This window comes from Pelodiscus sinensis, chromosome 19 (genome assembly GCF_052426305.1).
Source record: "Pelodiscus sinensis isolate ZL-2025 chromosome 19, ASM5242630v1, whole genome shotgun sequence".
NCBI classification, from domain to species: domain Eukaryota; kingdom Metazoa; phylum Chordata; order Testudines; family Trionychidae; genus Pelodiscus; species Pelodiscus sinensis.
Window position 1 is genome coordinate 24,506,426 of NC_143070.1, and position 27,603 is coordinate 24,534,028.

General features: G+C 49.9%; 3 protein-coding genes across 6 annotated transcripts in view; 2 read left to right on the forward strand and 1 right to left on the reverse strand.

The window, feature by feature from the left end:
• LOC149522314 (butyrophilin subfamily 1 member A1-like) overlaps positions 1–5,195 on the forward strand; it is a 45,025-nt gene extending 39,830 nt beyond the window's left edge. The window contains exons 11-13 of the mRNA XM_089771203.1: positions 158–163; positions 260–286; positions 3,837–5,195. Coding sequence (XP_089627329.1) covers positions 158–163; positions 260–286; positions 3,837–4,417 — 614 coding nt within the window. The 3' untranslated portion in view covers positions 4,418–5,195. The remainder of the gene's footprint in view (positions 1–157; positions 164–259; positions 287–3,836) is intronic.
• The window catches only part of LOC142820483 (butyrophilin subfamily 1 member A1-like), a 646,031-nt gene that overhangs the window by 339,229 nt on the left and 279,199 nt on the right, over positions 1–27,603 (reverse strand). The window lies entirely within an intron of this gene.
• LOC106731422 (uncharacterized) lies at positions 10,782–26,129 on the forward strand. 4 transcript variants are annotated; one of them, XM_089771182.1, is made up of 6 exons: positions 10,786–10,977; positions 11,232–11,541; positions 13,235–13,482; positions 17,530–17,841; positions 19,591–19,665; positions 24,489–26,129. In XM_089771182.1, exons 3-6 carry the CDS (start codon positions 13,392–13,394, stop codon positions 24,725–24,727), a joined length of 717 nt encoding a protein of 238 aa, XP_089627308.1. In that variant the 5' UTR covers positions 10,786–10,977; positions 11,232–11,541; positions 13,235–13,391; the 3' UTR covers positions 24,728–26,129. The 4 variants fall into 4 exon arrangements, with proteins under 4 accessions (XP_089627309.1, XP_089627308.1, XP_089627306.1 ...); XM_089771183.1 differs by lacking the exons at positions 11,232–11,541; positions 24,489–26,129 and adding an exon at positions 23,709–24,482 and having other exon boundaries at positions 10,782–11,183; XM_089771180.1 differs by lacking the exon at positions 11,232–11,541 and having other exon boundaries at positions 10,787–11,183.

Here is a 27,603-nt window from a genome sequence, read left to right on the forward strand (position 1 = left end):
GTCCTGCTGCCCAAACTCAGGCTAAATTCCCACTGAAGCCAGTGTAAGGTAGGCTTAGAACTGGACAATTTTGCTACTGAGAATTTCTCCTATTGATTCATTTCTCTTCTTTTTCCCCCCTTTTTCTCTCCACTCATTCCCATGGACCCTCTGGCAGAACTGGGTAAGCTCCATTTCTGTTTGTGTGCTTTGGTATTCAGTATGTGTCTTGCTGAGTCTGAATTTTGTTTGTATAAATTCTCATGTCTGATTATTTCAGGACTCATGAGAGCCCAAGGATACGCAGGTAACTAACACTGCTATTGTCTCAGTCCTTCTCAGACCCATTTGCCTGAGATACTTGGTTCCTGCCAGGACTCTTTCAGCTCTCACACTGCTAAAGAGTTGGGCAAAATGCCACTGATGGCATGAAACGTTGGGAGTAGGGTATTCACCCACTCCTAGGATACCTGCTGGCAGCTGGGAAATTGCTCTCTCTTGCTTTTTTTATATCCTCCAGATAAGAAATGATGTCTTTCACTGCATCCATGTTTGGCAGATACATCCAGCTGATGAGCTGATCCACCCTTTCTGGTGCAATAGCAGAGAGAGCACAGTGGGCAGAGGGGTAGCTGGTGGCTCTAGATGGACTGCTGGGGTGAGGAAGAAGGAATTCCAACCTCCTGTCCACACACTGGGGTTTTCAGTGTGAGGGGTTTGGGGAAGAGCCCAGTGTCACTAGCCTCAGGGGACTGTCACAGAGCTTGGGTCTCATGTGCTGCCATAGAGCATGGACTGTGCACAGGTGCTAGAGCCCAGTGCCTAGGAGAGTCCATGTAAGTTACACCAGCATGGGCGAGGGGTGGCTGTTGGCACTGGGAAGCCAAGTGAGAGCAGGGGCTCTGAGGCAGGAAGGAGGAGGTGGCAGTTAGATGATGCTTGGCAGCAGGGAGTTTGTTCTGGGTATAGAGGGACTGGTAGGAGGATGGAAGAAAGAGGGAGAGGGACTGATAGTGGGGGAGCAGCAGGAGGTCCCAGGTGAGGGATGGGCAGGGCAGAGCCTGGGGCATAGGGACAAAGAGTAGAGCCAGTGAAGGGGATGGCAGTGGGGGCCTGTTGCCTGATCTAAAGATTTTATATTTAATATAGTGATTAGTTAGAAAATTTTAGCTGTCACTTTGTCCCAAGACGAGTTTTTGTCCCAAGATCAGTCCCAGTGTTATTTAAATCTTTCCATGGTTGAGAACCCCACTGTGCACAGCTGCAACACACACTTTATTGGAGCCCTTGTATATCTACAGATAGTTTATTAATACACTTAGCAAAGTCACCACAACTTTTTGCAAAAGAGCCTAAAACATGAGCCATGGTTGTTTATGTGATAGGCCAGAGTGACAAGGAGGAGAGGGGCTTGGGTGGCAGCGTTCAGGACAGAACAGCAGGGCCAGGCTAGAACCAGGAAGGCCAAATGTTCCTCACAGGTTAGTTCAGACCCCGGCTGCCAGACCTACTCCTTGTCCCCTTCCCCATTGTCCCCAGCCCAACCCAGCCTATGGCCCCTGGACACAGCTGGGCTCTGGGACATTTCATACCCCTGGCCTCTGAGCTTCTTTGGATCATGAAATTGGCTTGTTAGTGCCTCATTCTAGTCTTGATAATTCTCTAACTTGATCCAGGAGCTGTTTCCCCTGCATTAGGAAATGGCTACATTTGATCTCAGGGTACATCTTCACTCCACGTAAGATCACCTCCATCATGATGGGTCTTCCGGAGTTTGATTTAGTGGATCTAGTGAAGACTTGCTAAATCAAAATCAGAGAGCACCCTTGCTTGTATCCAGTACTCCTCCTTTTGCATTTGCTCCCATCAGACTCCCACTGTGTATACTGTGTAGCTGGAGGTGTGTCCCTTAAGCTGAGCTGCTGTAGACCTGGCCTAAGAGGTGCAATTCCCATCTAATGCTAGCACCTAACAATTGCTGTGTGACCCAGGAAGCACAGGGTCAGTGTCAGCTCCTGCCTGAGCATAAACCCACCCAGCCCCTTGGTATGTGCTCAGGCAGCTGGCCTGACCTGCCCATACTGCCTTGGCTACATGGCTACACTCAGTGTGCTGGCTTGAGCTGAGCTAGTGCAGGCATATCTACATGAACTGGCAGTCACAACTCATAGCTCAGATACAGACACACCCTCGGTTCCAAGTTCTCCAACTTCCTTCTTTCTACCCAGGCTCCTGTCCCAGCAAACCCTCCTCTAGTTTCCCAGCCCCACCACTCACATCCTGGAGACCAGTCTGGAGCCCCTCACTCACAAGGCAATGGGCTTGCTCAAGCCCTTCCCAGTCTGGCTCCTGGGCAGCTCCCCTCTTGCACGGCTCATTTTCTGCTCTGGCTGTCTGCAGCTGCACTGCCTGGAGATTTGTTCCTCATCCCCTGTTGCTTTGCTTCTCCCTGAGTTTTTCCCACCTCCAGTTGCTGCTTCTTTTAGGCCAGGAGTCTCAGCCATTCCAGCTGCTGCTTGCTCCCTGTGGGGCGGTGCTGGGCGCTTGGTCCGTGCGGGAGCCGTGGGTGTCTCCTGCGTGTGGCTGGTCTCACCAGGCCCCGGCTCACGCAGGGGCTGGAGCTTTGTTGTCAGTGGCTGCTGGGCCTCTGGGGCACTGGAGCAGCATTTCCTCTGCTGACCCCTGGGCCTTTGTCAGTGTCTTGGCCCATCTGCTCTCCAGAGCCACAGGCTGGGGGCTTCTGTCCTGCTCTGCCAGTGGCCCCCACAGCCTGTCATTGGGCTGCTCCTCCTGCTTGGGCAGGTTCAGTAAGAAACTCGCACTTGAGCCTGCAAATAGCAAAGCTGTTCACTAGCCTGGTCCGAGCGCCTGTCACACCCCGCTCCTGGGACCCCCATTTACCATCTGCCCCAGCAGCCTGGCCCGGAGAGCTGGCTGTGCCTTAGCGCCACTGGCTGCATCATTCCCAGGGGTGTCCTTTCAGAGTCCTGCAGGGAGCCACTCCAGCACCCCAGACTGCCAAAGTGTGAGTTTGGGGGTGAAGCTAAAGTATCGCAGTTAAGTGGTGGGACGTCTCAAACCCATGGCTGGCCTCTCTCTTGGACCTTATACCCCAGGCCTGCTTTCCTAAGGACCCATGGTACCCAGTGCTAGGAACTCTCCTTGCCCTGCAGCCACCCCTCTGTCCTACAGCCACAGCTCTTGGCCTCTGCTGCCCACTGGTGCCTGCCCCTGCCTCTGCCCCTGCCCCAGCCCTCTCCTCTGTCCCCAGCTCCTGCTTCTCTCTGTCCCCCTGCTGCTGCCCATTCACTGCTCCCCTCATATGGTCCTGGCACTTGCCCCACTGCTCATCTCCCCTCCTCCCCCCAGCACCTGTCCCTCTCCTGGGTTCCCTCTGTCCCATTGGAGCACCCATATTCCCCCACACTCCTCTGCCTACTCATGCCTGCCCCTTCCTTGGCTTCCCTCTGCCCCCTTCTTCCCTGGTGCTTGCTCCTCCCCTCACCCCTGCAGTCTTGTGGAACCTGCCTCTTCCTTCACCCCCTTCTGTCCTCTTTGTGCCTGCTCCTCTTGCCCTCCTTGCCCTTTTGCCTGCCCCTCCCCTCTACTTTCCTCCCCTCTCTGCCCTGTCACCTGCTCCTCCCCAGCATCACCCTGTTCCCTACACCAGCCCAGTGACTCCTTCCCTCCCTCCTCCTGCCCATTCTCCACTCATTGTTTCCTCATGGGTAGAAGGACCCTGACTGCCCTCAGGCAACAACTGCTGTGCACACTGATTAACGGGGAGGTAGATTAACTTTCCTCTGATCCCAGGGACCACCCTCTGCCCCACCCTGACTTTGTGACTCTCTCCCCAGTGGACGTGACGCTGGATCCAGATACGGCTCATCCCAAACTCATCCTGTCTAAGGATCGGAAACGTGTGAGACTCGGGGAGACACTCCAGGCTCAGCCCGACACCCCTGGGAGATATATTGCTTATCCTGTTGTCCTGGGCTCTGAGGGGTTTACGGGTGGGAGGTGTTACTGGGAGGTGGAGGTGGGAGACAAGACTGAGTGGTACTTGGGGGTTTGTAAGGAGTCTGTGAGCAGGAAAGAGCAGATCCCAGCATCACCGAGGGATGGATACTGGATTGTGCGACTGTGGGATGGAGAATATGTGGCCTGCACCTTCCCCAGAACCTGCCTACCTGTGAGCACCAGGCCCAGCCGGGTGGGGGTTTTCCTGGACTACGAGGCGGGCGAGGTCTCGTTTTACAATGTGACTGACAGGTCCCATCTCTTCACCTTCACCGGCACCTTCTCCGGGACGCTCCGCCCTTATTTTGGTCCCGGTGGCAGCACTGGGGATTCAGATGAATATGCCCTGATAATCCGCCCAGTCCCAGCTCTGCCCAACAATGTCACCAAAGCACAGACTGTCCCCTCCCAGTGTTGACCAGCTCCCAGTCCTGTTCCCATGGAGGTAGTACCAAGGACATCACCTGCCTGCCCCCTTACACCCTTCCCCTCTTGGTTCCCAGCACCAAACCTGTGAGCTGATGGAAGGGAGGGGTGGGGGTCAGAACAGCTGGCAGCAGGGGCAGAAGGTTGTAGGTGCAGTGGTTGCTGTGGGGAGGGGAATACTGGGGCAGGAAAGGAAGCACCAAGATCACAAGGGGAAGAGGTGTAATTAGAGGGGGAGGGGAGGTAGAGCACATACAGGACAATCCCCTGGCCAAAGTGGGTGGGGGGAAGAGGAGCTGCATGAGCATGATGAGGCCACTGAGCAAGTGGGGAATTTCCTGCCCTGTGGGAGTCTCTGCCCATGGAGGAGAGTGAAATGCTGGAGGGAAGGGGAGCAGGAGTGACAGCCCCACCGCCCTGTTGTTGGAGCCACTCTATGCTGCACACTCAGCCATGTGTGGGAACTGATCCCCACCTGCAAGCTGTGTGAGTGAGGGACCAAGGATGGATGAATGGGACCCTCTCATGGGATGACCTAATTCAGGGCTACTCAACACACAGGCCATGAGCCGCATGTGGCCCGTGGCCCATTTGTTGAGGCCTGTGGTGCAGTTTGGGTTGATTTGGGGCTCAACAGGTGGCCCATGGGTGGGATCCTTTGAACATGGCCTCCACGCTTCACAATGGCGAGTCTTCTGTTGAGATGCATTTTAGTAGTTAAATTCCTGGATTGTCATTGCTCATTAAAAGTTCTGTCACATGGGTGGAAATCGGGTAAATATTGTGTTGTATTGATATCAGCAGAACTGACTTAAATGGGGCCTGCATGTTGTGTCGTCTTGCCTTAACCTTTGTATTCATGCCTGTCAGTATGAAACAAGCTATTTGCATCTATTTGCATGTATATGCAACCACACTTAAGTTGCGGGCCTTGGCCTGTTCTGTGAGTAACATTGTGGCCCCTGGCGCTTCCAAAGTTGAGTAGACCTGAGCTCAATGGTGCTTGGTCCTGCCGTGAGGGCAGGGGATGGGACTCAATGACCTCTCAAGGTCCCTTCCAGACCTAGTGTTCTAAGATTCTATGAAAGAACCCAGGCAGGTTTTCTCCTCCTCTCCAGGTGTTTGCTTCACCTCTCTATAGTAGGAAATACTGACAGATAACTGGGGTATGTCTATACTTGCACCCTCTTTTGATAGAGGGATGCAAATGTAGACATTTGAAATTGCAAATGAAGCTGGGATTTAAAAATCCTGCACTTCATTTGCATATTCATGGACCAGCACTATTTTGAAATATCTAATTTTGAAATAAAAAGCACTGTTTAGATGCGATTATTTCAAAAGAAAACCCTTCTTTCAAAATAACCCTTATTCCTCATAAAATGAGGTTTAACAGTTATTCGGAAGAAGAGTTTTCTTTATAAATAACACATCTACACAGCACTTCTTATTTCGAAATAAAGTATTTCAAAATAGCGCTGATCCGTGATTATGCAAATGAAGCGTGGGATATTTAAATCCTGGGTTCATTTGCAATTTTGAATGTCTACATTTGCATCCTTCTATCGAAAGAGGGTACAAGTGTAGACATAAGAACATAAGAACGGCTGTACTGGGTCAGACCAAAGGTCCTTCTACCCCAGTAGCCTGTCTACCGACAGTGGCCAACACCAGGTGCCCTGGAGGGGGTGGACCGAAGACACGATCAAGCGATTTGTCTTCTGCCATCTCTCTCCAGCCTCTGACAAACAGAGGCCAAGGACACCATTTTATCCTCTGGCTAATAGCCTTTTATGGACCTAACCTCCATGAATTTATCTAGCTTCTCTTTAAACTCTATGGCTACGTCTACACTGGCCCCTTTTCCGGAAGGGGCATGTAAATTTCACTAGTCGTCGTAGGGAAATCCGCGGGGGATTTAAATATCCCCCGCGGCATTTAAATAAAAATGTCCGCCGCTTTTTTCCGGCTTTTAAAAAAGCCGGAAAAGAGCGTCTAGACTGGCCCCGATCCTCCGGAAAAAGTGCCCTTTTCCGGAGGCTCTTATTTCTACTTCAAAGTAGAAGCCGGAAAAAAGCGGCGGACATTTTTATTTAAATGCCGCGGGGGATATTTAAATCCCCCGCGGATTTCCCTACGACGACTAGTGAAATTTACATGCCCCTTCCGGAAAAGGGGCCAGTGTAGACGTAGCCTCTGGGTATGTTTACACTACAAAGTTAATTCGAACTAACAGACGTTAGTTCGAATTAACTTTGATAGGCGCTACACACGCGAACCGCTAGTTCGAACTTAATTTGAACTAGCGGAGCACTTAATTCGAACTAGGTAAACCTCATTCCACGAGGACTAATGCCTAGTTAAAATTAACTAGTTCGAATTAAGGGCTGTGTAGCCCCTTAATTCGAACTAGTGGGAGGCTAGCCCTCCCCAGCTTTCCCTGGTGGCCACTCTGGCCAACACCAGGGAAACTCAATGCCCGCCTCCCGGCCCCGGACCCCTTAAAGGGGCATGGGCTGGCTACGGTGCCCGTGCCAGGTGCAAGCCTGCCAGCACCCAGCCAGCAGACCCTGCACCTGGCACGGCTCGATCCAGCCACCCGCTGCCACCCAGCCCTCCGCCTCTTCCTGGGACCAGGCTGGTCTAGTGCAGACATTGTGGACCTCATCCACGACCTCTGCACTAGGCACAGGAAAGTGGCCATCTAGGGCAGGAGAGCTGCCAGCCTGGCCACCCAGGAGCAGGTTTGCATGAAATACAAGGTGGTCCACTGAGACCCCCGACCCTGAGCCCTGAGCTAAGAATGGCCGTACTGGGTCAGACCAAAGGTCCATCTAGCCCAGTAGCCTGTCTGCCAACAGCAGCCAACACTAGGTACCCTGGAGGGGATGGACCGAAGACAATGACCAAGCCATTTGTCTCGTGCCATCCCTCTCCAGCGTTCAACAAACAGAGGCCAGGGACACCATTTCTACCCCCTGGCTAATAGCACTCCATGGACCCAACCTCCATGAATTGATCTAACTTCTCTTTAAACTCTGTTCTAGTTCTAGGCTTCACAGCCTCCTGCAGCAAGGAGTTCCACAGGTTGACTAATTGCTTTGTGAAGAAGAACTTTCTGTTATTAGTTTGAAGCCTGCTATCCATTCATTTCATTTGGTGTCCTCTAGTCCTTCTATTATGGGAACTAATGAAGAACTTTTCTTTATGCACCCTATCCACACCACTCATGCTTTTATAGATCTCAATCATATCCCCCCTCCCTCTCCTCTTTTCTAAGCTGAAAAGTCCCAGTCTCTTTAGCCTCTCTTCATATGGGACCTGTTCCAAACCCCTGATCATTTTAGTTGCCCTCCCCTCTCTCACCCTCTCTCTTCCCCTCTCCTGCCTCCTTTTCCCAGTCTCCCCCAGTTTTGTTCAATACAGAGAGTTTCTATTTTTGACCACATGCGTCCTTTATTTTGTACATCAGGAAGGGGGGCTAGGGAGGGGTAAGTGGAAGGAGGTGAGGGAGGAATGGGGTACGAGACCTCGATGGGGAGGACTGGGGTGGCTCTGCGGGCTCCTCGGGGTGGAAGCTCTCCTGCAGCCCCCCAAGTGCCCCCCCCCGGATGGCAGCCTGTGGCAAGTGTAGCCGGGCTGATGGCCGAGTGCTGTGATGTGCCGAGTGTGGGCACTAAGGGCACTCCAAGACAGGACTGCTTTGCAAGCGGGGAACCCCTGAGAACTGTTTGTCATGAGTGGGTCCCTTTAAGCACAGCCCTCGGCTAGCCTGAGACAGCAGCTCCACGCTCTAAGTCCTAATCTGATGCCCTGCCAGCACTGCTTCCGGCCATCCTTAACCTCGGTTCAGGGTCCACTCAATGTGGACATGCTAGTTCGAATTAGCAAAATGCTAATTCGAACTAGTTTTTAGGTCTAGATGCACTAGTTCAAATTAGCTTAGTTCGAATTAACTAATTTGAATTAAGTTAGTTCGAATTAGTGCTGTAGTGTAGACATACCCTATTATAGTCCTAGCCTTCACGGCCTCCTCTGGCAAGGAGTTCCACAGGTTGACTACACGCTATGTAAAGAAGAATTTTCTTTTATTAGTTTTAAACCTGCTACCCATTAATTTCATTTGGTGTCCTCTAGTTCTTCTATTTAGGGAACTAATAAATAACTTTTCTTTATCGGCCCTCTCCACACCACTCATGATTTTATAGACCTCTATCATATTCCCCCTCAGTCTCCTCTTCTCTAAACTGAAAAGTCCCAGTCGTTTTAACCTCTCCTCATATGGGACCCGTTCCAAACCCCTAATCATTTTAGTTGCCCTTTTCTGAACCCTTTCTAAGGCCAAAATATCTTTTTTGAGGTGAGGAGACCACATCTGAACACAGTATTCAAGATGTGGGCGTACCATAGTTTTATACAGGGGCAGTAAGATATTCTGGGTCTTATTTTCTATCCCTTTCCTAATAATTCCTAGCATCCTATTTGCTTTTTTGACCGCCGCTGCACACTGTGTGGAAGTTTTCAGAGAACTGTCCACGATAACTCCAAGATCTCTTTCCTGATTTGTCGTAGCCAAATTTGCCCCCATCATACTGTACCTATAGTTGGGGTTATTTTTTCCAGTGTGCATTACTTTACACTTATCCACATTAAATTTCATTTGCCATTTTGTTGCCCAATCACTCAGTTTGGTGAGATCTTCTTGGAGTCCCTCACAGTCTGCTTCTGTCTTGACTATCCTAAACAGTTTGGTATCATCTGCAAACATTGCCACCTCACTGTTTACCCCTTTCTCCAGATCATTTATGAATAAGTTGAACAGGATTGGTCCTAGGACTGACCCTTGGGGGACACCACTAGTTACCCCTCTCCATTCTGAAAATTTACCATTTATTCCTACCCTTTGTTTTCTGTCTTTTAACCAGTTCTCAATCCATACCCCTGGTGTTTTCTGCTGCCCGTCACCTGATCCCATTCCTTGGCTTAGGGCAGCAGATGATGACTGATGAGGGCACCAGAGTGGAGGGAGGGGGAGAGGCAGGGAGCCATGACCCTAGTACTTTTGTTCTGCTGGGGGGATAACCCCCTACTCTGTGTCTTTTCTGTGGGAAACCAGAGGATCTGGCACAGCAGGACAGGATGTTGGGGAGCCCCAGAAAGCAAGATGACAGGTACCAGTGCATGATCAGCACACTGGGGAAAAACCACAAGGGAAGTTCTGTGCCTACACCCCATCACAGGGGCCTTGGGGGGAAGAGGTGGCAGACCTCATGGGACTTGAGCCCATCACCACCTGAGCCCAGAAACAGGTGAAGCAGGTTGCATGGTGTAAGGGGCAGCATATGGGGTTTTGAATCCTGTGACCTGAGTTCAAATTTTGGTGGGTGATGTGTTGCTTTGCTGCCAATCACTGCTTTTTGAATGTTTGACTTTCTTGTGCTTAGATGCCCCCAGAGTGAGTCTTTTCCCATCTTGGTCGCTTTGTGGCTCTTGAGCCTCACTAATCTCAGCACTGTGGTTCCCTTCACGCCCAATCTCAGCCCCTGCCAAAAGGGTCCTGTGGTGCCCCTGACCCACAGTCCCCGTCAATGTACCTCTGTACCTCCTAGCTTAAGTGTGTGTTTGCAACACTGAGCCTATGGTACCCCTCACTACCTGCCTGCAGCCCCATTGAACCTACCAGTTCAGTGGTCCCCTCTCACCTGGCCCACAGCCCCTGCCAATTCTGCCCTTTGCTCCTCCTCCTCACATCTCTCTGAGAAGGGAAATACCCGCCCCCACCATCTGCCACCTGTGTGCCCCTCCACCCCCTGATCTGCACACCTGGCAGGGAGCTCATCCCCTGGGTAACAGTTACCCCCTTTGCTCCTCCCTGTGTGGGGGCAAAACCCCTGTACATGGGGCTGGTACTGCCTCACCCCAGCTCCAATCACCCTCCCTCCCATATTTTCCCCTCCAGCCCCCATTCTGCCCCATGAGAAAAATTAATTGGCGCCCCCCAGGCTGGTACATTTCTGCCCTCGGCTCACACCCTGCCCCTAGGGCTGCCAGATGGTTTCAACAAAAATACCGGACACACTTGACATGACATCACAATCGACATTCCATCTGATTGAGAAAATACCAGGCAGTTCTGTTTACTCAATTGCAGTGTCTCCATTTTTTTCCCAACGGAAAGCTCAACTGTTCAGTTCAAAACTGGACCCCTGGACACCCTCCCGGCCCCTCCGCCAGCCCCTTTTCAGTGACGGGAAAGAGCCCCGAGCAACCTCTAAATCCACCTAAGGGCAGGGTGAGGGCAGCAGCGACAGGAGCTCTTACTGAGCATGCGCATTTCCGGTGCGCATGCTCAGTACGCCCTAGGGACGGCGCTGTTTGTGACATTGCGCAGCGTCAGCACTAGCCTGAGAGGGAGAGAGACGCACCCAGCGGCCATGGCCTCCGCAGCGCCAGCAGGGGGGTGCAAGAAGCAGCCACTTGCCCCATCTGCCTGGGATCTGACCGAGCCGGCCTCGCCCCAGGGAGCGGGGACCCCCCGCCCCAGAAGGAGCAGTTCAAACACCCAGCTGGGCCACATCCTGCAGCAGCTGGGCCACAGCCCGGGGCCGGGCGAACGGAGACACGAGGAGCGTCTCGAACTCTTCTGGCAGGCGGATGGAGCCGCCACTTGCAGAGGGGCTGAGGAATCCCGGGCCCACAAGTGCCACGCGGCGGCGGCCCGGGAGCGCAGGGGGGGAGACGCTGCGGACTGTGCCTAGGTAACGCCCTGCAGCCCCCAGCTTGATCCCCGCCCCGAACGGGGAGAGGCGCGCAGAGCCGGCGGCTGCAGGGGCGCAGCCACGGGAAGGGGCGGGCTGGAAAAGAGGGACGAGGGGCGGGGGACGAGCCGGACTCTGCCTGTCCCAAGGCCCGGCAGCGAGCGCAGGGCCGACGCCTCCGCGCCTGCTGCCGAGCGCCGCGGGCCGCAGGAAAAGCGGGCTCAGCACGGGGGGGGGGGGAAATAACCCTTCGCCCGCCCGCCCGCTAGGGGCGCTGCACCCCGGCTCCCCCCACAAACCACGCCCCTTCCGTGGAGAGGAGCACTTCCGCCAGGCACTCCACGAGCCGCAGCGACCGGTGAGCCGCGGCGCGCGCGCCGCTCCCCCCCTCCCGCAACCCCCATCTCGGGTTCCCCCAACTTCCGCCCCGCGCCCGCCCCTCTCACAGCCCCCATCTCCCTCCCCCGGCCTCCTGCAACCCGCATTTCCAAATCCCTCTTCTGCCTGCCAGCCCGGCCTCCGGGCCCCTCCCCTCCCTGTTCCGCCCTGGGCTTGGTCTCCTGCGAGCCCCGCCTCCTCCCCCCCCCCCCGCCTATCTTCCGCTCTGCGGCCCGCCTCCTGGAACCCCTATCTCCAGACACCCCCCCCCCCCACATTTCTCCGAGACCCTCCTTTGCCATGCACCTAGCTTCCTGTCCCTCCATCTCCACTGCTCTCACTCTCCCTACTCCCACCCCCTCTGCTAGTGCATGCTCAGCCTCCCACATGCCCCAACTTTTGCCTCTGATGTGTGCCCTGCCCCCTATCTTCTTCCCCCCCCCCCCCCTGCGTGGCTGGTCTCTGCTTTTCCCCCACTCCTATTCCACCGCACACCTGGCCTCCTATTGCCACTAGCTTGGCTTCCCATCCCCCCCAGCCTGCCTTTCCTGTACAGGGAGCAGGTCTTTACAAATTGCCCTCTCACCGTGCTTCATCCTGCATGTCTAGATGGTTTTTATGGTTATAAGGAGCACATGGGATCTTTTTCAGGGAAAAGGCAATACACTGTGTTTATTGAAAATACGCCAGAGAAGCAGTTAGCATCTGCTTCATAAAGACAAGCTTGCACCTACACACAGGTCCTGCAGATGGTGTGTGGTTACCTGTCTGTGGTGGCTCAAGTGAACCTTACTCAGCAGGCAGCGCTGACTGAGTGAGGAGTTGGGGTTCCTCTGATGCTTGCCTTGCAGGATTGAACCCTGGCTATGTCTACACTGCAGGAATTTTTCTAGAGGTATCCAGAGGTGGCAGATCCATATGCCTTACAGTAACATCTAATCACTAGCTAATTAGCCCATCATCAGATGGGATTTTCAGGTCTCTCCTCCACCTCGGTCTTCTCTCCTGAGCCTCCGGTCTCTCGTTCCGTCTCTCTCCTCCTCCTTCTGCCTCCCCCCTCTCTCTCAGCTCTCCTCCTGCCTCTCTCCTTCTCTTTCTTTCTCTTCTCCCTCTCCTGCCTCTCACTCTCTCTCCACTCTCCTCTGTCTCTGTCGGGGATGCACTCTCATCCAGGCCCCGCCCCCATGGCATGTATGTCACCACCCTGCCCCCCTTTGCCTCCCACCGTGACACTCGGCTGACTTCTACGCCGCTCAGCCAGGCCGCCACGGGGGAGCAAGCAGCGGAAGTGGCTGTTTTGGCCCCACACTGCCCATTCAGCACGGGGGTGCGGCATGGGGACTGCAGCACTCAAACAGCCGCATGCACCGCTTGCTCCCCCGTGGGGGCCCGGCTGAGCGGCGCAGAAGTCAGCCGAGTGCCAAGGCGGGAGGCAACAGCCCCCCCCCCCCCCCGAGGCAAGACGTAACGCTACAGCGTTACAGAGTCACAGACATTGGGCTACTATATATATGATGAGAGACAAATAGAAAGAAAGAGAAGCTACACAACTTATAAGCAAATCATTATACATCAAAGTTATAGTCTTAGAACCAAGACTAAAATGTACATTTTTGCTACATGGTGCCAGTGTTATGATCCCACACGGGACAGTTGACTTTTTTTTTTCCCAGCCACTCTGTACCTGTTCCCTCGTTACTGAGACTGTCTCCAATTCTTAATCTTCAAGCAAAAGATACAAGGCCTCCGTACAGAAGGAAAAGGTTGCAGAGCTTTGCATTTCTGCCAGCCACCTTACAAGTCTCTGCTGCAGGCCGGTGATTGAACGTAATGCTCCAGATTCAGCCCTTGGGTGTCTCATGCCTGACTTTCTGCTGTTTAATCTTACTGAGTTACTGTTCGTGCTCCTACCAGGATAAGTGTAAGTGTCTCATGTCAGGGTTTGTGGGCCTGGGGGAGGAGAAACCTCCTGCACATGGAATCAGGGGAGAGGTGTGGGTGGGTGGGCCATAACATAGCCCTGTGACTAGCTGAGGAACTGGGTTGGAGTTGAGGAGACCAGTAGGGTAAAAAGCTTTAGGAGAGTGGGGGCCCTGCCCTACAGATGCTTGGAAGGGATCTTGCCCTAGAACTCTTGGATTGAGAGAGGCACGAGGCTGGAGTGATATGCTGATCTCACCCTCACATACATTATGGCTGTGTCTAGACTGGCAAGTTTTTCCACAAAATCATCTGATTTTGCGGAAAAACTTGCCAGCTGTCTACACTGGCCGCTTGAATTTCCGGAAAAGCACTGATGCTCTCATGTAAAATCATCAGTGCTTTTCTGGAAAAACTATGCTGCCTCGTTCGGGCAAAAGTCTTTTTCCGAAAGTCTTTTGTACAAAAGGGCCAGTGTAGACAGCACAGTACTGTTTTCCGCAAAAAAGCCCTGATGGCGAAAATGGCGAATGGGGCTTTTTTGCGGAAAACTGCGTCTAGATTGGCCATGTATGCTTTTCCGTAAAAAGCTCTTTTGCGGAAAAGCATCCTGCCAATCTAGACGTGCTTTTCTGAAAATGCTTTTAACGGAAAACTTTTCCGTTAAAAGCATTTCCGGAAAATCATGCCAGTGTAGATGTAGCCTATGAGTTCAGGGAAGATGCCAATGCTCTCTATGGCTATGGCTATGTCTATGCTACAGAGGTTTTTCTGGAAAAACAGCTAATTTTCTGAAAAAAGTTCACTTATGTCTACGCTGCAGTCATGTTCTTCTGAAAATAAGTCAAAAGAACTGAGAGGTTTTTCCAACATTGCTAAACCTGTTCCTACAAGGAAGAAACCTTTTTCTGAAAGTTCTTTCAGAAGAAGGTGTACCTGGACGGAGAAGAGGGAGTTCTTTCGAAAGAAGAGGAAAGAGGAAAAAGCACAGGTGCCCTAGTGGCCATTCTGCCCGTAGTAATCACAGCTTCAATTTGATAGTGTCTGCACTGAATGGATACTATCTGTTGAAAAAGCAGATTGCGAAAGCTCGTTGAAAAAGCAGTGTGGGCGTTCTCTTTCGGAAGACTTTTTTGGGAGCTCTCTTTCAGAAAAGCATCTTCCAAAAGAAGCCTGCAGTCTGGACGTAGCCTGCATAATTCCTGTTGTTGATGGTGCCGTTTTCTTTGTTTCTAAACTGGAATTGTAGAAGAATTGTATGTAGGTAAAGGACTAAGACCACTCAAGGGTAGAGATTTAGGGGCAGCCAAGTTCAAAATTTAGTTCCTCAAAAAGCCTTCTCCCTTATTTTTTAATCCTCCTGTATGTCTGCTGACAGTCCCCATGCTGCCTAGTGGTCTGGCTCTGAAGGTGTGCCTGCCATTTCAGGCCCCGTCTCCTGGGCTCAGGAGTTCAATGAAGCATGTGGCCAAGCAAGCTGCTGGAAAACATTTTAAGCTCTGCAGGCTGGCAGGCTAGTTTGGCAGCTGACAAGTAAGTCTCTTGGCCACAGCCTGCATCTGGCACCCCAGCCCTTTCCTGCCCCAACTCTCTGCCTCCCCCCGTCACTCAACGTACCCAAACCCTCTGTCCCCCTCTTACATCCATACCCCCTCCCAGATCTGGCCCCCCAATCTCCTGCCTCGAATCACAATCCCCTGCTACCCTAGATCACATCCCAAACCCTTGCCCTTCAGTCCCCTGCACTAGGTCACAACCACCTGTTTCATCCCAGCTCCCTCCCAGACTCAAGTCTCCCTCCTGCACCCCAGTTCCTACCCCAAGCTCCCATCTGCACTCAACTTCCATCCCAGACCGTGCACCTCCTCCAGTAATGCCATGGAATAATGTGGCCCTCAACCACTTTCCAAAATTGTGGAGTGCCGCCCCCCTCATCAAAAATTATTGCCCACCCCTGCTCTAGACCACTCAATTTATTTCTTCCAAGGCTCTCCTCATCTCAGAGGAACCAGAGTCCCCTTCCCTAAGGGGCACTGTAATAGCTTTTTCCACCAAGCTCATTTGAACAGTTGGTACTTGATCAAGTCCTGATCTTGTAAAGGTTAAGGCACCAACATCAGTACCCAAACTCCCTCTAGGCAACTGGGGGAATGACACATCTGCAGACGGAGGTTCTCATAAAGGGCTTTGTCTCTGCACCCCATACTTCTAGGGTGTGTCTAGACTACACGGCTCTGTCGATGTAGCCATGTAAACTAGTTTACTCGACATAGTCAATGAAGCAAGGATTTAAATAATCCCTGCTTCATTAAAATAAACATGGCCGCCACGCTGTGCCGATGATCAGCTGATCCGGCACAGCGCAGCAGTCTAGACATGGATCAGTCGACAAGGGAAGCCTTTGTCAATTGCTTCTGTAAACCTCGTTTCACAAGGCATAAGGGAGCTATCTACAAAGGCTTCCCTTGTCGACCATGCCGCGTCTAGACTGCTGCGCTGTGCCAGATCAGCTGATTGTTGGCACAGTGCGGCAGCCATTTTTATTTTAATGAAGTGGGGATTATTTAAATCCCTGCTTCATTGACTATGTCTGGTAAACTAGTTTACATGGCTCCATCGACAGAGCCATGTAGTCTAGACATACCCCTAGGGACATACCTTGAGAGGGACTTTCCAGCACCTTGAGTGTTTCTACCTTTCCACTATCTATTCCCACAATGGGCTTGCTGGAACCTCTGAGAGCCTCCCTACAACTGGTTTTACAGAGTCTCAGTTCACAAGAAACAGGAACACTTGTCAGCACAATAGTTGCTGGCACTGCAAGATTGCTCACTGTTGCCATATGGCCCCCGCAATCAGTGAGGAGACCCACGAGAGATAAGAACCACTGAACAAAAAGGGGGTGTCCCCTTTGACCAAGTCCTCCCCCTTCCCTGAGGAGGTGGTGATGTAAGTACCACCGTCTTATGTAGGATGACTTTGGGTATGTCTACAGGGAAATGTAGACCTATGCGCTAGCTTTAATTCACCTCCAACTGCACCCAGCTCCAGGGTTGGCTGGGGATGGAGGGACTGGAATCAAGGGACAAAGGCCCAGCAGCTGTTAACAGATGAATTCTTCTCTTCCTTCTAGTGAGACCATTCCCACTAGATAGCCCAAAAATTCTCAAAGGATCATCTTGTAATAAATACCCAGTAATTTATAATATCACATCTCCATTTCTTTAGTTAGACACAGCCATCATATGTATAAAATCACCCTTTTCCTCACCGCTTTTTACATACATTCCCACTTACACTGTCTGTATCTTGCCAATGATGTATGCACTAGGGATGTAATAGTGTAGTTGATTAAGCAGAAGCTGATAGGTTAATTCTATAGACATTTCCTTCCCACTCATCGCCAGAGAGTCTATTGGCAGACTGGCTAGCAGCCCAGCTCAGTCCTGGCTTGTACTGGGTCCTGGACCTACCCCTTCTGCGGCTCTGCATTTAAAGTGTATTAGGAGCCAGGCAGGTAGGCAGCCCAGCTCAGTTCAAGCTTGTGCCAGGTCCAGGAGCTTAGACCCTTCTCTCTCCCCCCGAGACAGGGGTTGCCCAGGGACTGTAGAAAAATTGACTAAATGATAAGAATTCATGGGGTTATCGACTATTCAGTTAATCGATATTTAACATCCTTAGTATGCATTTTCTAATGACTGAGATCTAGCATCCTTTTATTTTTCTACTGTATAGTTTAGTAGCTGTATAAGAGTAACACTCAGAGAACCCAATCAAGATTTGGGGCACCTTTGTGTCAGGTGCTGCACATCAAGGAGTTTTACTTACTGTTTCCCATTCCCTGTAACTCATGTTTCTTTCCTGGGTCCTAGTGGAGAAAGTGTGGCTCAGTGATTAGCCTGCTAGTCTGGGATTCAGCACATCTGGTTTCAGTTTGCTGTTAAGCCACAGACTCTGTGTGTCCTTGGGCAACTCACTTGTTCTGTCTGGTTTGACTACTTAGAAACTTCACCAAAGCCAAACTGTAACTTTTGTTTTCTTTCAACAGGCCTTAGCCCAAGTGAAAATGACATCCAACTGTCTGTACCTGAAGGAGGCTCTCTGGGTTCTCCCCATAACATCTCTGAGAAATCTCTCTTCATGTGCAAGTGCAGCACATCAACAGCTAGTTGTGAAGTGATAGCAGTCACCTTGAATGGAAAGTCGCAGTGTCTCGTCAGCTCCATTTGCCCCCGGGTGTCTATGACAAGCAAATATTTCAATGTGACAAATGCCAGCAAAAATGACACAGCAGTTTATAAGATCATAGATGCCCTGTTTCACCTTGGAAACGGTCTGGTTCTTAATCTGACTGTACATGGTACGTCCCATCTTCCATGCCTGAGTAGACCACCTGATTCCCGTTACTCATTGTGGGTTGGAAGCTTGTCGTTCTCTAACAGAAATTGGCCAGTAAGAGATTACCTCACCCACTTTGCAGCTGTGGGAGACATTAACCTAAATCAGCATTTCCCAAACTATGGACTGCGGCCCGGTACCGGGCCATGGGAAAAAAATACCGGGCCTCAGCATGGCTGCCAGGGTGTTCCGGACTCCCAGACTGCCCGTGCAGCGCTGGGTCCCCCAACCCCTCAGCCGGGCTGGGCGGATGCTGCCGTATAGTTCAGGCTCCCGGCAGAGGCATAGTGAGGGTTAGCAGGTGAGCTCTTATTGCTGGCTGTGGTGGTGGGGGGGGAGGGAATATGGAAGCAGGGTCAGGGAAGTGGAGCTGCCCAGGGGGATAGGAAGAGGAACCGGCCGGTGGAAGCAGGGCTAGCTGGGGGGGAAGGGGCAGTGAGACTGGCCAGGGGAAATCACAGTGGGGGGGGGGAAGAGTGGGGAATGGGCTGGCGGGGGCAGTGAGGCTGGCTGGGGAGCCAGCCGACGGAAGCAGGGCTGGCCAGGGGAGATCATGGGGCAGGGTGGGGGAACCGGCTGGCAGAAGCAGGGCTGGCCAGGGGGGTGGGAGCAGTGGGGCTGGCCAGGAAAGATGGGTAGGGTGGGAAGAACCGACCAGCAGAAGCAGGGCTGGCGGGGGCAGCAGGGCTTGCCAGGGAAGATTGGGAGAGAATCAGTTGGTGGGGACAGTGGGTCTGGCTGGGTGGGGGTGGGGAGAGAATCAGCCAGCGGGGAGCGACACTGATCAGGGCGCGCACAAATCCTGAATACAAATGTAGAAGCCTTTTAAATATCCCCGCTGCTGCCAGTGCCAGTGAGGTTTAAGGCGCTGCCATGTGTCGGAATGGAGAGAGCCTGGTGCATTCACCATCCGGAATGAGAATATGGATACAAAATTCCAAAGATGGTGTCGGCTTTCTGAAAATAAACGAGCCCCTTTTCAGTACATGATGTGGTGGTGCAGAGCTTGATTGGATTACAGTCCATTTTTCCAGTCCATATTCCCTTAACTTGCTGGTAAGAATATTGTGGGTGACCGTATCCAAAACTTTGCTGAAGCTGGCCCTGGGGGCTTTGGGAGGACCAAAACCAACATATTTGCATATTCATCATTTGCTTAATAAATATACAAATGAATGTTACCAGTCCTCCGAAAGCTCGTGAATGGATTTACTGGTCCCCGTGTCAAAAAGTTTGGGAACCCCTGACCTAAATGAAAGTGGCTTAGTGTCCCCTCATGGCAAATACTAATGCTATCTAGTATAATGCCTGTTAGGTGATTACAAGGGGCTAGTAATGGTACTTAATGGTTCCATGGGTCTTTTCACTGTTGCAGTTATAGGACAGTTCCATAGTTGTTGTTTTGCCTCTTATCATTTTGATGTCACAGTTTTGACCAGATAAAGGAAAGTAAATATATGTCCATTTCAGTAACTGTATTGCAGTAGTGCCTAAACGTCAGGTCAGGGCTCCATTTTGTGGTGTGATGCACAAACGTACACTAAGGGCTTGTCTACAAACAGTTCTTGTACCTTGTAGTTAGTTTAGAAAGCTAAATAATTAAATAACTTCCTTAATGTGCACGAGGTTATATTGACATAAATCTGCTTGTAGCAATATAGTTTATTCCCCCTACATTCCTGAAAGGCTGCATTTTATTCTCTTATTCCAGATCGTGCACCGCTCACACCTTTTACCTCTCAGCCACCACTTGCCAGAGAGGGCCCCCGGACGACTACAGAAGAGGGTAAGTAAACGAGAGCCTACTAGAAATGGGTTTAAGTGTTTATAACACAGTCAGCCACAGCAGAGCACTGCTGGGAACCTTGGGCCAGATCTATGAAGGGACCTTAAGACATTTAGCACTGTGGTGCTCAGATTTTTACATGCCTAGAAAATCACAGATTGATGAAGCCTGAGGTAAGTACCCCAACTCCCTTTACAGTAAATGGGGAGAGAGGTGCCAAAGACTGGGATCCACAAAAGCGAACATGCTAGGTGGCTTCCTACCAAGCCAACTAATGGGAGAGGGTGACCAGAGGAGTGTGTCTTCAGTTCCACCCACTCAGAATTTGGTGTCTAAACTGGGGCTGTAGGGAGGTGCCTGTCTCAGCATATCACCCACTTGAAATAGCACTAGCTGCATCTTAACAGCAAGCCCGTTATTTCGAAATGAATTCAACATACTGGGCTTGCTATTCTGACATCCCATAAACCTCATTGCATGAGGGCTAAAGGGCTCATCGGAGTAACGCTCTGTTTCAAAATCATAGAATACTAGGACTGGAAGGGACCTCGAGAGTCATCGAGTCCAGTCCCCTGCCCTCATGGCAGGACCAAATACTGTCTAGACCATCCCTGATACATTTATCCAACCTGCTCTTAAATATCTCCACAGATGGGGGTTCCAAAACCTCCCTGGCAATTTATTCCAGTGTTTGACCACCCTGACAGATAGAAACTTTTTCCTAATGTCCAATCTAAACCTCCATTGCTGCTTGTTCTATCCTCAGAGGCCAAGGAGAACAAGTTTTCTCCCTCCTCCTTATGACACCCTTTTAGATACCTGAAAACTGCTATCATGTCCCCCCTCAATCTTCTCTTTTCTAAACTAAACAAACCCAATTCTTTCAGTCTTCCATCATAGGTCATGTTCTCTAGACCTTTAATCATTCTTGTTGCTCTTCTCTGGACCCTCTCCAATTTCTTCATATCTTTCTTGAAACGTGGTGATCTTTCTTGAAACGTGGTGCCCAGAACTGGACACAATACTCCAATTGAGGCCTAACCAGCGCAGGGTAGAGCGGAAGAATGACTTCTCGTGTCTTGCTCACAACATACCTGTTAATGCATCCCAGGATCATGTTTGCTTTTTTTTGCAACAGCATCACACTGCTAACTCATGTTCAACTTGTGGTCCACTATAACCCCCAGATCCCTTTCTGCCGTGCTCCTTCCTAGACAGTCACTTCCCATTCTATATGTGTGAAACATATGACATGTATGTAGCATCACAGTGTGAAATAGGCTCTCTCTAAATAAGCGACTCAGTTTGCATAGCTTATTTCTAGCTATGTGCTACTGTGTAGACGTAACCTGAGTGAGCAGGCTAAGACTTTGTAACCTTCGGTGAGGATCCCACTTGGGAGATAGGAGATCCAGGTTCAGATCCTTTCCCCCTTCAGGTAGAAATGGGGGGAATTAAATCTGGTTCTCCCACGTCCCAGGTCAGTGCTCCAGTGACCACTGGGCTATAACTTAAAAGGTGGGTGGTAGCCCCTCTACTGCCCTCTCTGGCAGCTGGATATTGACTAGAGCCTGATTTAGTACCAGAGTAGGTGGAGGAGAACCCCATCTTTCCTGGCTTGTTGGCTGCATTGAGGGTTCGGTGTCCCCATGCCTAGAGGGTGCAGCAGAGAATACATCCAGCAGCAGAAACTTAGGTACCAGGGAACTTTGACAGGGAAAATCTAGGTACTGAGTGCGTTTAGGTGCCTATGGAGTTTGGTGGGACCCAAGCAAGGTGTCCGTGGAACTCAGTAGAACCTAAAATTGGGACTTCAGACACTAAGTATGTTTTATCGATCTGGGTCCTTGTGAGTGGCCTGGTTCCACCAATCAGTAGTCACGTCTGCCGATGGGGATTCAGGGCTAGCTGGGGCTGCAGCATCAGGGTTCATAATAAATATATTCAAAGAGAAATTGATAGTCCCATCCCTTTCAGGTTCTGGAGTGTTTTGAAAGGAAAAGGCTCGAATCTAATTGGTAGGCAGTAGAGTGGGTGGGACACAACAGAGGTGCTGCAAATTACTGTTCTCCTCTTCCCCCTCCCCCCCGTCCCTCCCTCCACACACACACTCACAGTTCCAGTGTCATGCAGGCCTGCCCCATTACCTTAGTGTTTGGGTCACATTTTGTCCTAAGGCTCCATTTGTGAATAGTTTGAGATACATTAATGACAGATGTTTTAATATATGGTTAAGCAGTTGTTACTAGGGAAGTCAGCGTGTACTTGACTACATGATTAACCAATAAGCCTGGTTTTATCAGTTAAAATCCTATCAGCTACTCACATGTCTCACCTCCCCCCTTTTGCTGCCTCTATATCAGCAGTATTGCTTCCTCTGAGAGGGAGGCAGCAGCACAGAAGGTGAGGGGGACAGGCAGGAGCTGGTACATGTGGACAGGGACTTTCAAACCAGTTGCTCACAAATATTGGCTTCCCTCATCCATGCGTTGCTGCCTCTAGCTGAGGCAGCAGCAGCAGAGGATGGCAGGGGCTCTCCAGGAGTAGGATCAGGAGCTCACTGGCTGCCAGCCTCTTCCCTGGAGACTAGCGAATAATCACATACCCACTAAGTTTTGATCTGGTTATGTGATTAATCGATATCTAACATCTCTAGTTACAGATATTGATGGAGTCCAACAGGTTGATAGGTTGCTTATTACAACTTGCAACACCTTCCACTGATGTGCTTACAGGCATGTTACAAATGGTTATATGCATCTGTTCACCATTATGCATGGAACCTTAAAGCATGACCATCACTTGCATTGTGGTAGTGCCTAAAAGGGCCAGTCAAGGCTCTTGCATTAGGTGTTCTACATGCATGTTACCAAAAAAAGGTCCCTGCTCCAAAGATATCAAAATCTAAGTGGAAACAGGGCTTCTCGCTTTTCATTGTTGCTTTATAATTGATAAGGGCCTGAAAAAGGGTTTTAAAAAACAAATCCTGCTTGTTCTATGGCTGTAAAAATTTGAGGGGTAGCAAAGTTAGTCTGTAACTGGAAAAACTTTAAAAAAAGCAAATAGTCTTGAAGCCCCTTAGGGTATGTCTGGACTACATGGCTCTGTCAATGGAGTCATGTAAACTAGTTTACCCGACATAGTCAATGAAGCAGGGATTTAAATAATCCCCGCTTCATTAAAATAAAAATGGTTGCCGCACTCTGCCGACAATCAGCTGATCCAGCTCAGTGCGGCAGTCCAGATGCGGATCGGTTGACAAGGGAAGCCTTTGTGGACCGCTCCTTTATGCTTCATGAAATAAGGTGCTTCTGACGCTGCGAAGGGCTAGCCGAGCCCTCTGTTCTGGTCAAGCTGGAGCAGCCCCTGCCTGCAGCAGGAGAGGGGGTTCACTCCAGCTGAGTAGGGCTGAAGCAGACCCTGCTCACTTCTCTGTTTAATCGGTTACATGTAGCTTAACTACCACATTTAAGCAGCTAACCAATTAAAAGGGTTTTATATCCCTACTTGTGAGCAGGGCAGGGTTGGTGTAAAGGGGTTCTGTATGGGGAAGCCCCAGTTGTTTGTGTGCCTCTCGAGTACAAAGTTGGTTGTGTCCCTCAGGGTATGTCTATACTACCACCCTAGTTCGAACTAGGGTGGTAGTGTAGACATACCCTCATTGTGTAATCTATCTTGGTGTTTTTACTAGCTTGGTTTATAAAACCCTGCAGTAAGTATGTGACAGCCCAGCGAAGTTACATCCATGACAGACGTAACCCTGCAGAAGCAATGGTGCAATCTGTAAAGATGACCCCAGCTTAACCATTTTTTTAGGTTCACAAAATATGATAAAATATATGCACAGAGTTGTTGCTGCCACCTTCTGACTTGGCAGTGGGGTGGCCTGGCATATTTCCCAGGGGGGAAAGATTTTTTTCTAGTACCTTAGCATCTAAATGACTTTGTCACCCAACACTGAACAAATGTCATTCACATTCCCCCTGAGCACTAGATCAGGTCTGCTAGTATTTGCAGTTATTCGACTGTTCTCTTGTCTCCAGATGCTGCCCATCACACTGCACTCTCCTTCTAGGGGCTACTCTGTTCCTGGTCACAGAGCAAAAATTCTGCTTGGGGATGCAGCACATCTTGGAGACACAATGATGAAATAAGAAATGGACACTGCAGGTGTCTCTGGAGCTGGCTGAAAAATGTTGAAAAATCAAACTGACATATTTTTGCTGAAAACCAAAATATATTAATTAATAAAAGCTACTACAGTGCCTCAGGTGTAATGTGGCTATCTCAGGCTTCCCTTCTCTGTGGATTGGGATCCTTGGTCAGATTACACATGCTGTGATGGGCCAGAGTTTCACCCGTTGGTGAGAGGCAGTGCATTGTGGGAGATGACATCTGGCTGGAGAACCTGGCCCACACAGTGGTATGGGAGCATAAAGCACCTGTCCCTGAACTCCTAAGAGACACCTCGGTAGCACTTCTAGAGTAAAACATTTTAATTTGCAGGCTTTTATGAAATGATGAAAAACTAAAATTTTGCACGGAAAGCAGGTTTTTTTAAGTTAAAAGTTCTGCTGAAAATATCAACCAGCTAGGGAATTGCTAAAGGAGGTCCTGGGTTGCCCTATGAATAAATTAGGACTGTCCTAAATCTAGGATGCAGGGTGATTTTACTAGGAGACCATGGAGCATTTTAAACCAGAAAACCCCATCTGTGCATGTGCAGGTATCACTTGGTGTGTGGTAGAAGCAGAAAATTCCCCAGCAAGGAGATAGTGGGTTTGACTCTCTCTTCTGCTAACGCTGTCCATCTTGGATTTCAGGGGCTGGGTCTCCGCATAGAAATAACTGGATGGTGGCGGTGGCGGTGCTGGTGGCGGTGCTGGGAGCGGGACTGTTCATTGCATGTTACCTGAGACGGAGAAGGCATCCTCCAACCCCAGCCTTTCTCCAGATGATTCTTTGCCTATCTGCCAACACTACTGCCTCCCAGCTGGATGAAAGCCCTACTGCTTCATTGAAACTGATGGAAAGGGGGACTCCCTCAAACAACAGCAGCTAGCTTTGATGCCTAAGAACCTGTTCAGTGTTTAAACCTTAGTATTGAACTGTCAGAACTGCAAACCAGAGCTAGTGATGGCTGGCAGGCCAGTATTGGTTTCTGTACTTGAGCTATTTGTTTTAGATTTTTAAGAACATGTCTGCTAGGTTTTTTTTCTAACCTGCTGCTGTTTCTGGTTGGTTTTTGTTTTGTTTTGCACTGTTTTGAGAGAGATTTTTGGTCTATGCAGAAAACATGTTAAAAGCTAGTTGTGACCATAGGAATTGTTCAGACCGGGGCCTACATAAGTATCTCTTGCCACAATGGCCAGAACCAGCTATTTCAGAGAACCCCTTGCAAGAGGTAGTTAGGGGATAACCTGAGTCTGAGGGGAGAAGGTCTTTCGAACCACATCGGTTCCTTCTTACTGACTCTGAAGTGTGGTGGTAGGGCAGGTTTTGATTGGATATGTGCAACGCATCTTGATCAGTTACAGAAAGATCGGTGATTGTACATGTCCATTCCAATGTAGTCAACTCCCCAGCAGTTGTCAGGTAGAGGGCGCGTAATAGTGTAGTTGATTAACTGATAAGCTTATCAGTTATTTCTATAGACTGCTAATAGAAATGTAGCCATGCTCTAGACTACATGCATGCTCCCTGCCCTGCCCAGTAAATTTTTAGCAAGCTGGCCAGCAGCCCAGGCTCATGGCGGATCTGGGACCTTACCCTGCTGCAGCTCTGCATTTAAAGTGTATTAGGAACCTGGCAACCCAGCTCGGTTCCAGCTTGCACCAGGTTCAGGAGCTTAGACTAGGGATGTGAACAGCTAGTCAGCTATCTGAAAAGCAAATGCTTACTGCATATTCGACACACTAGTCACTTCCCCCTCCCCTTGCTGCCCCTATCAGAAAGAGGCAGTGGATGGAAGAGGGGGAGAAGAAGAGGTGTTTCAAAGTTGCTTCTTTTTTTCACTTGATGCACTTTTGGGTAATGTATTTTTCTACTAAATATGAAGTATGAAGAATTGACTATAAATGTATGTGTAACTAAGATTGTTCCTTTTGTACTTGACCCAGGATGATACACATCAGATGAAATGCAAATATAACCGTAGCTGTATATTAGATTGTTAGCTTTGTGTGGCAGGGGCTGTTTGTTTCTTGCTGTGTGTCTCTGAATTGCCCAGCACAACAGGTCCTGGTTTCAGCTGGGGCTGGGATTTTGTCTCATTGTGTCTGTACAACACTAGGCACAGTGGGGTTCGGGTTTCCTTTGTGGTTTCCATGAGCTACTGTAATAAGGTAATACAGCTAAGGCCTAACATAAAACACTCATAAATGGCAGTAATAGACACTATTTCTCGACACAAAAAAGATTCCCCATCCCTGCCTTATGGAGTTGCAGTCAGTCAAACTACAAACTTTGAAGACACTGGGCTTGCTTAGACTGTTGAATGTATTTTTAAAATCACTTTCCAGGTCTGAGAAATTTAACTTAAGCATGCTACAGGCACATCCAGCCTGCATTGCTGGGACACTGGGAATACAAGTAGTAATTGCTACATGGGAGTTATTTTAAGTGCTAATGAGGTACTAAAAGTGTATGAAGCTTAGCACAGTTAAGACCTGTTGGGACTCTTAGCATCCAGAATCTTATTTGGTACATGTCTATATGTATAATTATTTTAAATGTTTTATAAGCTGCCTTGAATGTTTGATATAGAGAGAGGGGATAAAATATTTAAATAGGAAAATGTTACAATGCATATACCAAATGTAGCCTCAAAAGTGTTTAGAATTTATGAATTGTGAAATTGGCATTGAGATTTTATAAAGTTTTTAAAACATTTGGTTCTGTTTGTACTCTGGCTTCTGACTATTCAAGGGATCCACTTTTTAAGCCTTTCTCTGCCAGCAGTGGAAGATATAGGACAGGGCAAGTGGGGCGACTGCCCGGGGCCCCGCGCTTCAATAGGCTCTGCGCACGCGCCCCGCGCACACTACTTGTAATCGGCTGCTGCCGAGGCACATGCGCGAAATTGTGCCACCCTGGGTCCCGCAAAATTATCATCTGCCCCTGCCTGCAACTGAGACCTAAAAGTTTTTTTAATTAAAACTAAAATATCATGGCTGCAGGATCAGAGGAGTTTTAAGAAAGAGACTAAATAGCTGCTTTATTCACAAGTTTATTCACATGCAAATGGTATTAACAGGTGGCTTGCACATTATCTGCTACACGTTAATGACTTAACCAACCAGCCAATCAATAAAGGTGCTAACATTTCTTTTCGGCCTCTTGTAACTATTTAGTCTTTAAGGTGCTACTAGTACTGTTTCTGATTGTCTGTTCAGTACTTAGCATATAGAGTAGGGCTGTCAATTAGTGGGTGTTAACACCCACAGTTAACACAGGGCCAAATTAATGTGTTAAGTCACATTAATCGCAGAGGTTTGAAAACCAGCATGATACCCATCCCTCTTTTCTCCCAGGTGACCTACCAGGGGGTGGATGTCTCATCCAAGCCACCCTCTCTTTGCCTCTTGGGGCTGGAACTGAACTTCCCTCCACATTTGATTCTGGGGCTGAGTACCCCCTCCCGAACTCTGCACTGCCAATGGTGGGGTCTACCCCTCCCCAGCCTAGGGGCTGACCCCCACCCCTGAGCCCTATGACTCCTGCAGTTTGGGGCTGAGCCCCCCTGAACTCTGCACTGCCCATGGCAGAGTCTACCTCCCTCTGGCCCTGTGCCACTTGCAGCTGGAGCTGAGCTAAAAAAGGACTCTCTTGAATAAGACACAAATATATTGATTATGTAGAAGAATTTAATTTCAGCTTTAATGATAGAATTTGCAGTACAATAGTACAGTGAGGTGAACTGAAGTTTTTTTTACAGTG

Bases quoted from the DNA above. Each gene is read 5' to 3' on its own strand.
- LOC106731422 (XM_089771182.1), top strand. From the start codon at position 13,392: ATGCTCCAGATTCAGCCCTTGGGTGTCTCATGCCTGACTTTCTGCTGT. The intron at 17,842-19,590 runs GTACGTCCCATC...CTCTTATTCCAG, and splicing joins TCTTAATCTGACTGTACATG to ATCGTGCACCGCTCACACCT. The intron at 19,666-24,488 runs GTAAGTAAACGA...CTTGGATTTCAG, and splicing joins CCGGACGACTACAGAAGAGG to GGGCTGGGTCTCCGCATAGA.